Source organism: Microtus ochrogaster, chromosome 8 (assembly GCF_000317375.1).
Source record: "Microtus ochrogaster isolate Prairie Vole_2 chromosome 8, MicOch1.0, whole genome shotgun sequence".
Taxonomy (NCBI): Eukaryota; Metazoa; Chordata; class Mammalia; order Rodentia; family Cricetidae; genus Microtus; species Microtus ochrogaster.
Window position 1 is genome coordinate 12,205,951 of NC_022015.1, and position 16,509 is coordinate 12,222,459.

Sequence of the window (16,509 nt, forward strand, 5' to 3'; positions counted from 1 at the left end):
AGTGAACCCCCTCCTCGGGTTCCTCACGCTGCCTTTTACCTCAGTGAACCCCTCCTCGGGTTCCTCACGCTGCCTTTTACCTCAGTGAACCCCTCCTCGGGCTCCTCCCCTCCTCGGGTTCCTCCCCTCCTCGGGTTCCTCCCCTCCTCGGGTTCCTCACGCTGCCTTTTACCTTAGTGGCCTTCAGCTCCCACTCATACTGGTTCCGTTCATTCTCCAGTTCTTCCACTTTGATTTTGAGGTGCTTGAGCTCTTGCAGTAACTCCTAGAGAGAAGAAGGAAGGTGACAGGGCTGTGACACACAAAGAGAATAACAGATACAGTCTCCAAACTGGACAAATCTCATGCAGAGGGAGTCGGGGCGGCAGCAGCTGCAGCAGGCTCCATGACTGCAGCTTTGAACTTTAAACATGGCCTGTGATCCAGAAAAGGCCAGGTGGTCATTTAAAAATAAAAGCCAGGGAATTCCAGACATAAGAGAGAAACAATTGCTGTGTGTGTGCATGTGTGTGTGTATACACATGTGCATCTGTGTGTTCATAAATATGTAGGCCAGAGGACAACCTTGAGTATAGACCTCAGCCACTGGCTGCTAAACCCCAGGGATCCACCTATCTCTACCCTCCAATGCCAAGGCTGCAAACATCTGTATGCTTGTTCGTTTAAACATGGGTTATGGGGATGAAACTCAGATCCTCACGCTCATCACTTTCCCAACTGAGCTGCCTTCCCACCCAAAACTCAAAATTACCCTCTTGTTCTTATGTTGTCATTCCTTTCTCTGACCCCTGAACCCCTATGCCCAGCTCATGCACAGGTGTCACAAGCTGGCAGGGCAAGCTTGTCAGTAGGAGAAGCAGAGATGCTGAATAGAGGCAATTTCCCTGATGGTGCAGAGGGAGGAGGACCTTTCTGCACTGACGGTGAGTGGAGAACCCAGAGGAGGGAATCGGCAACTCTCTAAGCATCACAGCCAGTAAGATTCGGGAAAGGAACACTAAGTGCCAAGTGCAGGTACCACTGTGAGCGACCTGCTCAGATGAGGAGGTTAAGCAGGGAAGGCATGCTGAGAGGAGCCACGACAGGAGGCATTCATGAAACAGCCTTTGTGGTACAGCAGAGATTAGATGTCAGCATGTACCAGAGATGAGGCTGGGGAGCTACAAATCAGCATTCTCAGAGTGATGCTGAGCGGACAGGAAGTCAGTGAAGCTTCCTGAATGGTAAGGGATACCTGAATACATAGTAATAAAACAGGAATTCATGCTTGTATTTAGATCCCTGGATAAAATTTCTTCAGTAAAGGGGGCAACACTCAGCGCTGTTATCTCTACTGGTTTGTTTCCTTCTTGTGAGATAGGGTCTCACAGCCCAGGCTGGCCTGGAGCTCATTATGTAGCAGAGCTTGGCCTCAAACTTGCAATGCCACTTTTGCCTTCCACACTGAAGATAACAGTATGTACTACCAGTGTGCTCTGCCAATGTCTTGAACCAAAATTTACTTAATGGACAATCATTTCAGGTAACAACTATCTCCTATCAGAAGAACTGGTGTAATAGGAGGCCGCTTGTTTGTTTCCTGGTTGCCCAGCAGCTCAGACCCTAAATAATCACACAGAAACCACACTATCTGTAATATTGTTTGACAACAGCCTAAAGCACCTATTTGTAGTAGGAGGCCATTTCTTTGTTCCCAGCTGCTCAAGCCCGAAATAACCACACAGAAACTATATTAATTAAATCACTGCTTGGCCTATTAGCTCTAGCTTCTTATTGGCTACCTCTTACATCTTAATTTAACCCATTTCTATTAATCTGTGTATCGCCACGTCCCTGTGGCTTACTGGGTAAAGTTCCGGCATCTGTCTCCGACAGGACTACATGGCTTCTCCTTTACTCCGCCTTCTTCCAATTTTCAGTTTGGTTTTCTCCCACCTAGCTAAGTTCTGCCTTGCTACAGGCCCAAAAGCAGTTTCTTTATTAACCAATGGCATTCATGGCATAGGAAGGGGAATCCCACATCAAATTGGCATAAAGATCATCAACCACTTGGGTCCAAGCTTTATTCATGTCATCATAACCAAGAATATTACATCTCATTTCCCTCCCAACGTTCCACATGACTCTGGTCTAACAGTGAGTATGGATAGCCAGAGTCTCTTCAAATGGCTCTGCTTTGTGACCTTGACCCTGTGGAAAACACTGATTGCTGAACTCCCAGAGGAACAGTGGCAGAGGCACACCAATCTGATCACGGCACTCCCTTGCTTCTCAGAGCTTCTAAACGTCAATCCTGACCAGCCTGTCCTGTCCCAGATGGGCTCTAACATGTCACACTGGAGAATTAACTCCTCTTCTGACTTACACCTCTCCACACAGAATTCTCCTTCTAACTGCCACCAGGTAAACCCTACCTGGACCTCCACATGGCCTCAGACCCCTCAGCAGGATTCTCTGGTGTTTCCCACAAATCCCCGATAAGGTTTATCTGTAGGGTTGCCAATGGCTAGTTCTGTTCTCTTCTGTGATGTCTGGGGAGTCTTTGTTAGCTGCTTACCCAGCAGGTCCTGGCACATAGTTGTTGACAAATGAGTATCTGATATTCAAGTCATTATTTAACTGGCTTAGGTGTCTGCATTCTGAGATAATCAGCCATGAAGTAACACTGCTTCCACCTGCATTTTATAAGATGATTTATTGAGAATGACTTATAGCTGGGGTGAGTATTTCTAGATACAACTTGAAAAAAAAATTCTCCAAGATAAGGTGACTATGCCTTTGATTTTCATCAGTGGCTTTGAGACCTTTGGCTGTCTATTCGAGCTTGTCAGAGATTCATCTTCTAGTAATGTTGCTGGGCCTCCTGAGCTGCCCCAATGTCCAGTGCAGGACAGAGGGTAGGAAGAGTCTTGTCTGTTTTGCTCCTGTCTTAGTGGAGCTGCTCAATCTGCTGTGAGAGGGCACCGTGCCCAAACGGGGCAGAATCAGGAGGACACAAGCTACTGTTCTCTGGGTTCTTGTGAGTTCTTTGACATATGGCCCAAAAAGTCACAAACTCGCTATACTGTGATTATTATGCAGGCATTATTTTTCTTGGAAATTCAGAAGATGAATTAAGTGTTTACAACAAATGAAAACTCAGTGTTTACTCTTTGAGGTGGGGTTGGGGCTAAACTTCTCTAAACATATATTTGAAATGACTTTTTGACATGCCATTTTTTTATTAAAGAGAATCACACAATGAAGCTTCATTTAAATACCTAGTCCTAGAAGAGGGATGTCTGGATCACACACTGGGATAGGAGAATCTCCCACCACCCAGAGCCTGTGGTGCACCTCCATCCTATTCCCCAAAGGGAATAGGATGTGGCCTTCTGAGGACTATTTTCACCTGCTCAAACTTTGCCTGATTTTGGTTCCTGAGCCCCCCACCTCATGTCAACACAGGCTTGTATAAGTCCAAGTTCTGCCCTGAGGTAGCAGCAGATCCATGCGAAGCCACTGCACACCATTCTAGTTAGGAGAAACACCAGCCTCCACCAGTGAGATATCACACATACACACACACACACACACACACACACACACACACACACACACACACACACATATGCTCTGGTATACTTAAGTATGGCTCCTACAGGTGACCCCTCCCAGGGGGCACAGTCCTGGCTGCAGGGCTGGGGCTTGGCCTCATGGTCATCGGCCACCAGCTTGTCAGGGTGGTCCCTAGCGAGTAACAGGCGCTCTTGAATCTGCCTGTGGATGTCCAGCTGTAGCCTACACATCTGTTCCTGCAGCTCACTGATCACATTCAGAACTGACTGTGGGAAGGAAGAGAAAAGAGAGAAAAGCACACAAGGTCAGTCACCTTCAGATCCAGACCTCCCTGGAGAGCAGATGAGAAGGAAAGGAAGTTTGCAGAGGGTAAGCATGATGGGGAAGAAAGGGTGACCCCCGGTCCATGGCCAGGCCCCTCTCTGATAAACATAAAACATGTCATTTCCCCCCCTTAGTTCTGCTCCATCCTTGGACCTGTCTTGAAGATTGACATCTACTTTTTGCCATACTGGATGGCTATTCTTCTAATGTGCCTTCTAACCAAGGCACAGAGAGTTTGGCAGATCCCTTCATCCAAGCAGAAGCAGCAGCAAAGGTAGATGACACAGAGCCCAGGCACACTCCCTCCACACCTACAGCCATGCTACATGTCATGCCAACACCTGAGAACAGGTGAGCTCCAGAGCACACACACTTGTGTGTAATGATGCACCCCCAACTCTAACCCCATCCAGATGTTAATCGGCTTATTTGAATATCCAGCCTATATTCCTCCATCCTGTCAAATGGTGTTCCGAGCAATGTTTTTGTATCAATGCACTGGAACATTTCCAGCCAAACAATGAGCTAAGTCTGATGAAACTTATACCTTAATCTGTATGCATGCATTGGGATGGGTGTGTGTGTGTGTGTGCATGCATGCGTGTGCACAAGAGTGTTGAGGCCAAGATGCATGAATCAAAAGTCAGCAGACAACTCAGAGGAATTGGTTCTCTCCTTCCACCTCGTGGCAGACTGGCATCGTCACTGGCGCACAGCCTCACCCACTGAGGCACCTCACTGGCCTGTGACTTCCTACTTCGTTTTCAAGGTTCTCACATCCCTCAGAGGTTTGGCTCTAATCTTTTTCTGCCAGTTTTAAAATTAAGATGAGAATGTTTTGTTTCCAGATTTCCTGAACTTGCTCATACAGTGACAGGGCCGAAGCTCTGTGGCGCAGCGCTTACCTAGCATGCACAAGGTCCAGGCTTAGATCCCTAGCACACACAGGAACTTAATTTTTTTTGCTAATATTAAAATATATTGAGCCACATCTAGAGCTGGGGAGATAGTCCGTCAGGAGGGCCTGAATTTGATTGTCAGAATTTACGAAGAAAAAGACAGAAGAAACAGAAGGAACAACAAAAAAACTCACTGGAAACATTCAGTGTGGAACTGCAGTTCTTTGTACCTATTATAGGCAGGGCGAGAAACAAGCGCACTTTCTCATTCCTCTTATTAAAAAGATACCTTTCTTTTAAAAGGCTATTGTTCTTAGCATTGTTTGGAGTTTGCCCTTCCTCATATGGATCACACAGGTGCACCTCTGTCCTTAGTAAATGCCCTTTCCATCTCTTGTGCTGGTCCCTATGAAACCTAGTTTCCCTGAAGGAAACTACACTAAGCCCGTCCCTCTTACTGACACTGCACACAGTCAGACCTTATTTCTCAGCAGTTCAGGATGGTTCAGTGTCTCCTCTCTAGAGTACCCAGCCTGTGCTTAGCTTTGTCCTCACTCGGGTTCATGAATTTCTGACTAACAGGTACTCTCATACCCCTACCATTTTACGGTATTAGTCAGGCTCCCCTCCATTTCCCTAACTGAAGCCAAGTCCATTTCCTCAGTTTTGTTCCCTGGTCTCTGAGTAAGAAAAGTGAGAAAAACCACCAAACATATTTGATGCACATCAGCTTTGACTGTGGACTTTACAGATCCAGAAAGACAGGCGGTGGTGGTACACACCTTTAATCCCAGCACTCGGGAGGCAGAGGCAGGCAGATCTCTGAGAGTTCGAGAACAGCCTGGTCTACAAGAGCTAGTTCCAGGACGGGCTCCAAAGCTACAGAGAAGCTCTCTCTCAGAGAACTAAAAAAATCCAGACAGCATCTATTCCCTTCCTCCCACTTCCGTCCTTATCTGTATCAGGCAGCACGCAGATGTAGGCCAGAGGTTGGATACACACCTGTTTTCCTCCCTCTGCCTCAGCAGGACCAAGCAGTATACTGGTGTGCTGGTCCACTTCCCTAAGCACGCACTGTGATTGTTTTTGTGTCTCAGTCCGTGGACCTGGCGCTGAAACTCTCACTCCAGGGCTGGCCATCCCCTCTTGTACCAGTCTTTTTCTCTCCTATAGGGCAGAGCCTTTGGCAGCACCATTGCATCCTTGGGCTGCCATTCAAGAAGTGCAGGTGACATTTATGAGGCTGTAACTGCTACGGTGTGTTATAACCTCAGCTGACTCTGTATCCACCCCCTTTCCAGGGCTCTTGCTCTCTGCAGCTATCAAACACCTCCCCAATTCATCATCTACCTCACCCGCTTCTTACCTGAAAATCTGCTCACAATTCTCCTTACTTCTTTCCCTCTCCCCCTTCATGCTTGGTTTAACAGTGGCCTGACCCACTCCTAGCATATACTGCTATGTGTGTACAACCTCTATGTTCTGTAGACGGAGAGGGAGATTTGGAAACAGGTCAGAATTTCAAGCACAGGCGCCCTGACTCCTCTGTTCCATTGTGAGCGCTCACACTTGTATAAGATTATTGACTACAGCATCCTACGGAACAGCAAAAACTTGGAAACAATTTAAACGTCCACCAAAAAGAACTCGGTTAGCTGCATTGGGCATAGGCAGATGTTAGAAACTATGCAGATGTAAATACAAGTGAGGAAAGCTTTGCTGTTTACTATCCTTGCCATGGAGAGAAGTGTAAGAGCATTCTGTTTTATAAAAAAGGATGAAATAAAGGAAGCAGAGTATTTGTGTGCATGTGGGGGGGTGTGAACACATGTGGTGTGTGTGTGTGTGTGTGTGTGCACGTGGTTTGTCTGTATGTGCATGTGGGGGGGTTGTGTGCATGTGGTGTGGATGTCTGTGTGCATGCATCCAGTATGTTCATCTGGAATAACTCTGGAAGAAGACGAAACAAATGATAGAACGTGTCTGCTGGCTGAGGACAGGTGTTATGGGAGCTTTTATTATATATCCTTATGAACTTTTGATTTTTTAGCAGTTTCTTTCATATACATGAAAACATAAAATTAATAAAACAAAAACAAAAATAATAAAATTCTTTTCAGCAGGCCAGTTCAGCTCTGAGCAGATATATTCTTCCCTGTACTTGTTCTGTGGTCCAAATCCATCATTCTGGTTGCTCTAGTTCAGAAATCAGAATTTCTTCCTTCTCAGGTACAGAGCACAGGAAGAACACAGTATTTTGTAAGGCACTGTGTGTTCTGCAAGAAAATCCTGAAAATTATTTCTAGTTCTCAATCAGTTGAGATAACCTCACTTCCTGGAATCCATAGCCTGGGCCTCTACTCTCCTCTAACTAGACTCTGACAACTGCTAGAGCCCACCAGTGCCCTCCTATGACCCTAGTGCCGAGGGACTCAGACCCCCTCTAGAGGATCCTTCTGATCAATGTGTGTTTAAAATGTCTTTGCTCTGGGGTACCACAAAGAGGTTTTCTTTTGTTTCTGAAACTTTGTGTCCCATCATCCCAATACTGGTATTTACTTCTCTTGTCAGTCACTCTACTATGATCCTGATTTCAGAAGTACATCTCTTCAGTCTTGGGTAGCTTGAAATGACCCAGAAATACAGTGAAAGGCTAATGAGGAAGACTAAAGCAAACATCTGCATTCACCCACATCTCAGTCCTTGGAAAGGTTGGTCGTCAGGAAACCAGTACTTCCAAACCCCCAGGTATCACAGACTGGCCACCATCTGTACAATGCAAGGACAAGCAGCAGGGTGCTGATTGAAGCCACGTGACTTAGGGTAGGATCAGAACCATGTGTGTTCTGTTCTAAAAAACTGACCCTATTTTCATGGAAACACTGAATCCGAGGATAATGGCCTAACTGCATGCAGGAAGTGTTGTGGCTTGAATTTGAAATGCCTGAGGAAGGCTCATATGTTAAAGGTTTTGTTGATGTGATTGGGGGGAAGTGACTTGCTCATGAGAGCTATGACTTTATTAATAGATTAACCCTTGATGGGTTCATAATTTCATGGTAAGACTGGGAAGTCATAGGAAGTGGGGTCAGGTTAGAGAAAGTGTGTCAATGGAGGCATGTATCTTGCTCCAGCCCCTTCCTGTTTCTCTCTGCTTCTTAGCTGTCCTGGCCTAAACAACCTTCTCTGCCACATGTCCCTATTGCTGTGGTCTTCTGCCTCACTGCAGGGAAGCCAGCCTGGAACTCCTGAAACCCTGAGTCAATAAATCTGTCTCCCTCAAATTCATTTTCATTTTTATTTTGCACAGCATATTACTAGATCTTATGTGTCAAAGACCCCCCGCCACAGACTCATGTAGTTATATACTTCATGTCTACATGGTGGCACCATCTTAGGGGCTTTGGACTAATGAGGAGGTGAAGTCTACATGGAGGAACCAAGCCCTGGTTCTAATCAGAGCTCTCTCTGTTTCCTGATCTAATGATATATCACAAGCCATGCCTCAAGCTTCTTCTACCATGGAGTCCCATTTACTGTGCTTTCTTTACAATGACACACTGTATTGCATAAACTTTGAGTTCAAAGATAAATAATAAGCCGTTTTTACAGTGGTCCATACCTTTAATCCCAGCACTCAGGTGGCAGAAGCAGGCCCACTTCTGAGTTCCAGACTAGTCTGGTCCACAGTGAGTTCTAGGACAGTCAGGGCAACACAGAGAAACACTGACTAAAAAAACTAATAATAAAATAATAACGATGATGGTGAGAAACAATGTTTCCTTCCTTCTTGCTTCCGTCAGGGATTCTATCACAGCAACAAGAGAAGTGTCTACACAGTGACAAAGCTGTCAGAAATGGACTTCCCTTCTGGCTATCTCAGAACGGAAAACAAAATCTGACCTTTTCTAAACCACACCCAGCCTTGGGCACAAGCATTCACTGGTAAAACTGTGCAGGATAGGAATGGAAGAGGCATTCCCTTTTTATGCGGTTCCAACCACGAGTGACCTGAGCTAGCAAAATGTCTCACTCCAGCATTTCCATCACATGACAGCAGTAAGACTTCAGCGGCACTCTCGGTATTCAGCCACCGGTGTTCCACATAGCTTCCAGCAGAGGCTGAGGTCCTGGGCAGACCAGCAGAGTAAGCTCAATTACAATAAGGAGGAATACATTTCAGGTCATGTGGCTGCTCACTGCCTCTCACAGGTTTGAACAGCCTACAAAATTCCTTCACATGGAAACCTAATATTTGTTCTGGCAACTGGGAAAAGCAGTGATCTGGCAGGATGGAGGCCAGGAGCTTGAGAGCTCTGTTGCCTCATGTATGAACAGCCTGCTAGAAAACAACCCCAAACTTGGCTTTAAAAACAATCCCACAGAGACGCCAGCTAGCAAGCAGGGAAGTGACTGCTTTAGTGCACAGATCACAGAAGGGGGCATTCACCTCCTTCGCGAATCCCCAAGAAGGAACTGAGTTACCTGGCTCTACATTAATTCTGCATTTTCTTCACGGATGAACTGACTCTCACACTCACACCCACCAAGTGGTGCCAACCCCTGAGTGCCAGGCCCAGTCAGGCATATGAGACTCACAATGACCCTACAACTTTTGCTGGAACCATTAAGAAAGAATATATGTAGATGTCAGTCTAGCACTACAGATGGCCATCTTTGCCATAGACTGGCAAACAGAATCAAGGGTTTCTAGAGGCACAGTGAGATTGTCTGGCTCTAATCATGCTGTGCTCTAACCCTAGACTTCTCAAGTTGGGTCTTCTAACAACTCCTTCTTCTTCTCCCACAACCCCCTCTCTTTCCCGCTAATGGTTTTAAACTGTGACCATTTAACACCCTTCACAGAGCTCTCTGACATCTGCCTCTAAGCCCCTAATGTATGCTCACACATCACACACCCTGGGGGCACTGCTAACAGGAGACTGGACTGTTTCCCTTCAACAACGAAGAAACAGGCCACAGAGATCAGCTTTCAGTCTAGGTGAACTTTGCATCGTGTGAACGATGCATCCAGCTGTCAGTAAGGAATCATAAAAGCTAGCTACTACTGCATGGCCACACTAAGCTGGGGCTACAGGCGATATACACAAGTGATCCTCCAGTCCTAAGAATGACTAAGGAAATAGCAAGGATTACTGCTGTCTTATAGAAATAAATAAGCAAAAAAGAATAACTAGAGATTTGGGAACTAAATTAACAGGTAGGAGCTCGAAGCCAGGGACTATTCAAGCATTATTCAAAGTTAGAGATGGGACCCAACAATTGGCACTCTTAATAGAAGCTCCTGTCCATAGCTCACTACAGCTCTCTTCCTGTGACCATTACACATCTTACTGAGAAACATGTTCTCAAAAGCAGTTCAAGGGTTAGGCAGTGGTGGTGCACACCTTTAATCCCAGCACTCAGGAGGCAGAGACAGGTGGATCTCCATGAGTTTGAGGCCAGCTGGTCTACCAAGTGAGTTCTCTAACAGAGAAACCCTGTCTTGGAAAAACCAAGGCAGAGGGGGGTAAGCAATTCGAGGAACATCCTCTGACATATTAGAAGTGGCCCAAGCTCTGTTATCAACCCCCACGCCCCCCCCCAAAAAAAACACGGCAGATGTCAGTGCAAACAATGTTAGCACTTATCAGAAAGGACCAATTTCCATCTTTTGACTCTTGAGAGAGCTGAATAGTAGAAACTGAATATAAACCAAGAGTTTACAAAATGCCAAACACCATAAGAGCACTCAACATCTGTGATTTAATACATTCATTATCGATAGGCATTCAACATCTGCGATTTATTTATTTAGTCTATAACACATTAATTGTATTTTATAGATAAAGAAATTGAAGTTCATGCAAACTATACAACTAATTTGTTGAAGCCCAAAGAGTTGCTGAGTAGATCAGTCAGTAAACAAGCCAGGGTTTCCCTAAACTTCAAACTACCCCTTCCGTGTGTCATAACGCCTGGTGTGAACACAGAACACGAAGGCAATTGTCTAGAGTTAAAACGTGCTGCTCCTTGTAAAGAAGGTGTTCTGGGCCTAAAATCCTCCAAACTCTTATCTAAAATTGGCTCTGGCACATTCTAACCAGTGATATATGGAGCCTGAAAAACAAAACAAGCAAACATTCTTCCAGAGACAGCCTGCATGTGGGCTCCCCCACACGACTCATCAAGAGGAAAGGAAAGCAAAGCACACAAACGTGGCAGTGTGGACAATGGAATGTGTGTCTGAAACTGTCCCAGGCCTGCTGCGAGGCTGACTTCCTTCCTGCTGCTGTCCTTACCTTAGCTTTCACAAAACACGGCTTGTGTCCCTCCTCATGTGTCTGATCCTTCTTCCCTTTCCATCCCTGTCAGCAGTTTGAGGATAGAGCCCTAAAGCCAAAACTGAGTGGTTTGGGCATTGCTGCAATGTGCAGTGACAGCAAAACCCGATAACTTGGTATTAAACAGATCATTGTGCCTCTAGTGCATGAATATTCCCGGTACCCAGCGCCTGCTGGGACTGCAGCTGGCCAGACAGCCTAGTGGTCTAGCAGTCCAGGCCCTACCTCACCCCACCCTGACAGGACGCATCACACTCACCTCTGCTTTTCTCTGCTTCTCCTCTTGTTCTCTTTGCTCTTTCTCCATACCGACCAGCTTGAGCTTCAGCTCAGACACCTCAGTCATCAGATCCAGTTTCTGGGTTTCCAGAGATGTGCGACTTAGCAGTTCCTGTAAGCAAAGATGGATCTCAGCGTCATAAGCCACCATGGCTACAAGGCCTGTTGCAGTTCCATCCATAGCACATAAGGCAACATCTGCGCTGTGTCTTATACTGCCTAGAGGACTACTGCACAGCAGCCATGGTCTGCTACGAGAGGTCACATGGGGACAGCACAACCCCTGACATCACCCAGCATCCTTTGAAAGACATTTCGCAAAAGAACATATTTCTCCATAGTAACCATTATTAATTATTTTCAGAGACTATGAATGGGCACTTTCAAAGGATGGGTATTTCCCATCTCTGTTCTCAAGGCAAAGCAGCAAGCCCTCTCAATCAGAACAAAGGAATATGAACTCATGTTGACAACATAGTTTTTAAAAATAGAAATTTCTAGACCAGCTCCAGGGTACAATCAAACATCAGTCTAGTTTTCTACAAATCTCAGCATAAGACATCATTACAATAAATCCAGAGATGTCCTGATGAGTGGTTCTGTGAGATGACTTTCCTGAACTAAACGAAAATTACAACTGACTACTATGGTATGTAGACGAATATATTTTCTACTGATTATTTCTATTCCTGCTGTCACTAGAACAGTGGCTGACAACCAAATACCCCAGCTCCTGGACACCAAACCTTCCATAAACACACAGTTATTAAACACAAACGGGAGGAAACAACAGAGGATATAGGCAAGACAGCTCCTGAAGCGTTATTAAGGACCAGAAATACTTCCAGCAGTATAAAATTAATGTTTTTACATCAGCAAATGGTGATATTCAGATGATCAAAAATTCTGGCCCATAGTAGACCCTTATCTATACAGGTCCTAGCAGTGAGGATACACAAAAAATCAGAACAGCATCTGGAAAAGAAACAACCTCCTGCATGATCTGAACACTGCATCATCTCAGACCACAGAATGATGGTCTCTGATTTCATAGGTCTCAAACTGTTCTGCCATCATGCATCACAGAGGAGTGTGACTAGGAACAGACACTTGCCTAACCCCACCTGAAAGGCCACCAGTCCCTGGTAAATGTGGGCTACAGACTAACTTGACTTTATATCTAGAAGCCCTCTGAGCCCAGGCAATAGGCTCCTCCTGGTCAGCCTGGCTTGAGGCTGGATGGCAGGAACACTAGAGCATTAGAACCATGGGATACTTGGTCAGATGAGATGTCCAAGGTAGTGACAGACTCACATCTGTTGAGTGCCTGCTTTACAGCAAAGATTGCCAGCTGCTTTTATACACATCCTCTTAACACTCCTTCTCAGGGATTTGCCAGTAAATACTGGCATCTGAATTTTACAGATGAGAAAACAGGCCCAGGGAAAGAAAGCAAATCTGCCAAGGACATAACGCTAAACACAAGCAGGGTTAGTTTGTAAGCTATGACCTATTTGACTTCAGAATTCATTCCCGTTGGAGGTATCATCCTGTTTTCCAAGCTGGGGTGGGAGGTGTGTGCTGTGAAGTAAAGAATTTAAAGAAAAATAACAAAATGTTGAAAAAGGTAGTTAACAAACATTCACTGAGCCCACTTAGACTGGCAGGGCTTCACTGAACACTGAACACTGAAAACTCTGTTGCTGAGGCTCAGCAGGCTATAGAGCAGCTAGAGCAGTTCTTCCCTGGGTGAGAGGACATAGCACAATGATGGCTTCTGAGATGTTCACAACGCTCCCTGCGTATCACTTATTCTCTCCTGTACCCTCTTCCCTCTCGCCATCTCCGTCTTTTACTACACCTTATCTCTTAATTTCTCCATCCTTGCATCTACTTGTCTCGTTCTAAAACCAATTTTAGGCAGTTCACAAAATACATATTTCCAGTAAAAATTATAGCAAGGCTAGAGAAATGGTTCAGTGGATAAAGGACTTGCCATTCAAGTGTGGAGACCTGAGTTCATATCCCTAGAACCTATGTAGTAAGTAGCTAGGCATAGTAGCAACTGACTACAATCCCAATGCTACTATGACAAAACAGAATGCAGACAAAGAAGAGTCCACAGATGCTTTCATACAACACAAGGCATGATATCTATGTCAGAGAAGGTGGAAGGCAAGAAATAACACCCGAGGTTTTCCTATGACCTCCATATCTATGTCATGGTACACACACACACACACACACACTCATGCACACACATGCACACACACACACACTGTACACACACACTGTACACACACACAAAAATAAAAGTTAAAAGTAGGAGGAGACATTAAGGCACATTTATAGTTAGCACAAAACTGATATTACTGCAGACAACTGGGGGTGAATCCCAACACGAAGATATACAAGCTTTCAAGATGCCTATGCGAATGGACAAAAGGACAATTCCACAAGGTAGATCCATAAGGACAATTATTCTGGAGTGCTGAGATCTAACAAAAGAGAGTCTTCTGTAGACATCATCTGGTTCTAAACACCTACCAGAGGCCAACACTTAGAATCATGACAATTGCAACACAATCCCTGTGGGCTGCCACATGCTCTTAGATGATGACAACACACTTCTGTGCAGGACTCTGCATTCCAGACATTGCTCTGGGGAACTTTTAAAAGCCTTACACTGTATCTAAGTCTCCTCCGCTCTGGCCACTGTCAAAGTCCCCTCGTCGTTTAAACTCCCAGGTTGTAATCAGTCACAGTAGTGTTGCAGCTGATGAGGACAGTGCTGTAATTAGCTCCAATAGCCACCCCCATTAGTCACGCTGCTGTTGGAATTGGTCATGCTAACATTCCAAGTGGACATTCCGGTTGGACACGCTCAGTGTTAATATGAACGCTGAGGCTGTTTAATTGATTACAGTCCGCTGATAATCCCTAGTGCTTCCGCCTCTTTCAAGCCTTTCATTGATATTCCTGCCTTATCCATGCTGTGACCAATTACTGTTCTAGCACATGAACTCAAAAGAGCCAACCCTCAAGTTAACACCCTGGAAATTCTCGCACATCTGTGTTCACTGCAGCGACGTTCACAGCAGGTACGTCATAGTACCAACATAGGTATCCACTGACTGATGAATGCATAAAGAAAATGTGTATGTATGCACGATGGCAATTTTTTCAGTCATAAAGAACAAAGTTATGTCACTCGTAAGAAGCAGAAATAACCATATTAAACAATTAGGTCACTCATAGAAATAAACATTTTTTTCTCCCAGTTTGAGACGTAAATTTTACATAGCTACATATGTTGTATGTGTACATGATATGACAGACAACTGAAACGGTGTGGAGGAAAAGGGGGAATTACAGATGCTGCAGCGATAGGGAGGGAGGGCACCGGATATGGGGAGATTCGCTGGACTACAGTATATACTTGTATGAAAAGTTTTTGAAAAACTTGATCATAAAAAGAGACATGAAAGCACAAGTTGATAAGAAAAGGGTCAGAAGTGAGACAAGAGAGGGTAATGGGGGAATATGATCAAATTACATTATATACATGTGGGAAGATATCATAATGAGACTCATTATATACAATTAATATAGACTAGTAACAAAGACCAAAAAAAATGGAATTTTTTGTTGTTTTTTGTTTGCTTATTTGTTTTGTTTTTCAAGACAGGGTTTCTCTGTCTAACAGTCAGTCCTGCCTGTCCTGGATGTCGCTTTGTAGACCAGGCAAGCCTTGAACTCACTGAGATCCGCCTGCCTCTGCCTTCCAAGTGCTGGGATTAAAGGCATGTGCCACCACTGCCCGGCTTAGAAAATAGAATTTTAATGCTAATGGTTGTGGGGGTGGGGAGGTGAGGCAGTCTTCAACAAACTTAAGCCAACCCAGCTCAGTTTCTGTATCTTAAAACCCAGTGATGTCTGTGGCCACTATTAGGAATCAGATTCTCTAAAGTGCATAACTTAACAGGCATTAGCTATCCTGCAACCTCAATGCTTCTCCTTCCAACACGAACCGCAGTTGCACCTGACATAGTATATTTCCCTCTCCCTAGTCATCTCAGATGAAGAACACTCTGACCCCACAACCCAATTTATGGAACATCCATCTCCCACCCCAGGCCTGCCTGCAAACCACTATCTGTTCCCATCAATTGTCCACACATATTCCAAGGCAGCACTGTTCAGTTACAGCACAGACTCCCAAACACCCAGAAGCAAGGCAGTTCCCACTCACCCAAGCATTCATCTTTTGATCAATGGCTTTGCTACCTACATTAGGCGATCTGCGTCTCCTCAGGAGCTTCAGCATCCTTGTCAATGACCGTTCCGGCCTGTATCCGCTTGCAGACCTTCTGTTCAGCTTCACACCGAACTCAGCTCCTGAGGGCTTTGCTTCACAGCGGCAGGGTAACAGCTAGGTCCTCATCTGCATCCAGAGTATGTTTGCTTTGCCTCCAGAGTCTTCAACTCTTACGTTCTCTTGTCTGACCTTTTTCAATTATCCCTCTTGCTCCCTCAACCTAGAATTTCTTCTTCTGTGTCCACTGGTTACTTGGTAACTCCATGTTTTCCTGGTCTATCAACTTTCTTTAGCAATATTTGTTCCCCTAGCCACTCTATACTTCGAGGTTTGTCATTTATATCTACACCAGAAAAATCCTCCCCCCCAACACCCCCTGACCCAGAGCTGACCGCCTTTGTTTACCAGGGCCCAGATGGAACCAAATCTGTTTATATTTGTCTCCACTCCTGATGACCTGAGCGGTGCTACTGAAAGTCATTTACTCGTGCCCATTGGTCTCAATACAAACTCATCAGAGCTGATTATAAGTTAACTGCCAATACTGCCTGGTAAAACTTTACATATCCCTGGCTGGTTTCTCTCAGTGACTGCTCCAAATTTCCAAGTTTTAGATCTCACAATGTCCTCTAGTCAAATAACCTCTCCTCCTATCTCTCGACACAATAAAAACTGAACTTACATTCCTTCTTTCAGAGTTTTCCACTATCACCTCATTCATCTCTATTAAATCCCTGTCTTAGTGGGAGCAAACATGCTTGCGTGAGCACGAATGCATGCCTGCGCG

The 16,509-nt window shown here is 45.1% G+C and overlaps 1 protein-coding gene across 3 annotated transcripts in view; it reads right to left on the minus strand.

The window, feature by feature from the left end:
• The window catches only part of Ppfibp2 (PPFIA binding protein 2), a 154,053-nt gene that overhangs the window by 37,396 nt on the left and 100,148 nt on the right, over positions 1–16,509 (minus strand). For 2 of the 3 annotated variants that reach the window (XM_026781536.1, XM_026781537.1), the window contains exons 6-7: positions 11,385–11,516; positions 173–265 (exon numbers count right to left, since the gene is read on the minus strand). In XM_026781536.1, coding sequence (XP_026637337.1) covers positions 173–265; positions 11,385–11,516 — 225 coding nt within the window. Of the gene's footprint in view, positions 1–172; positions 266–11,384; positions 11,517–15,695; positions 15,789–16,509 lie in introns of those variants that run through there. The other variant, XM_013347713.2, reaches the window with a different exon arrangement.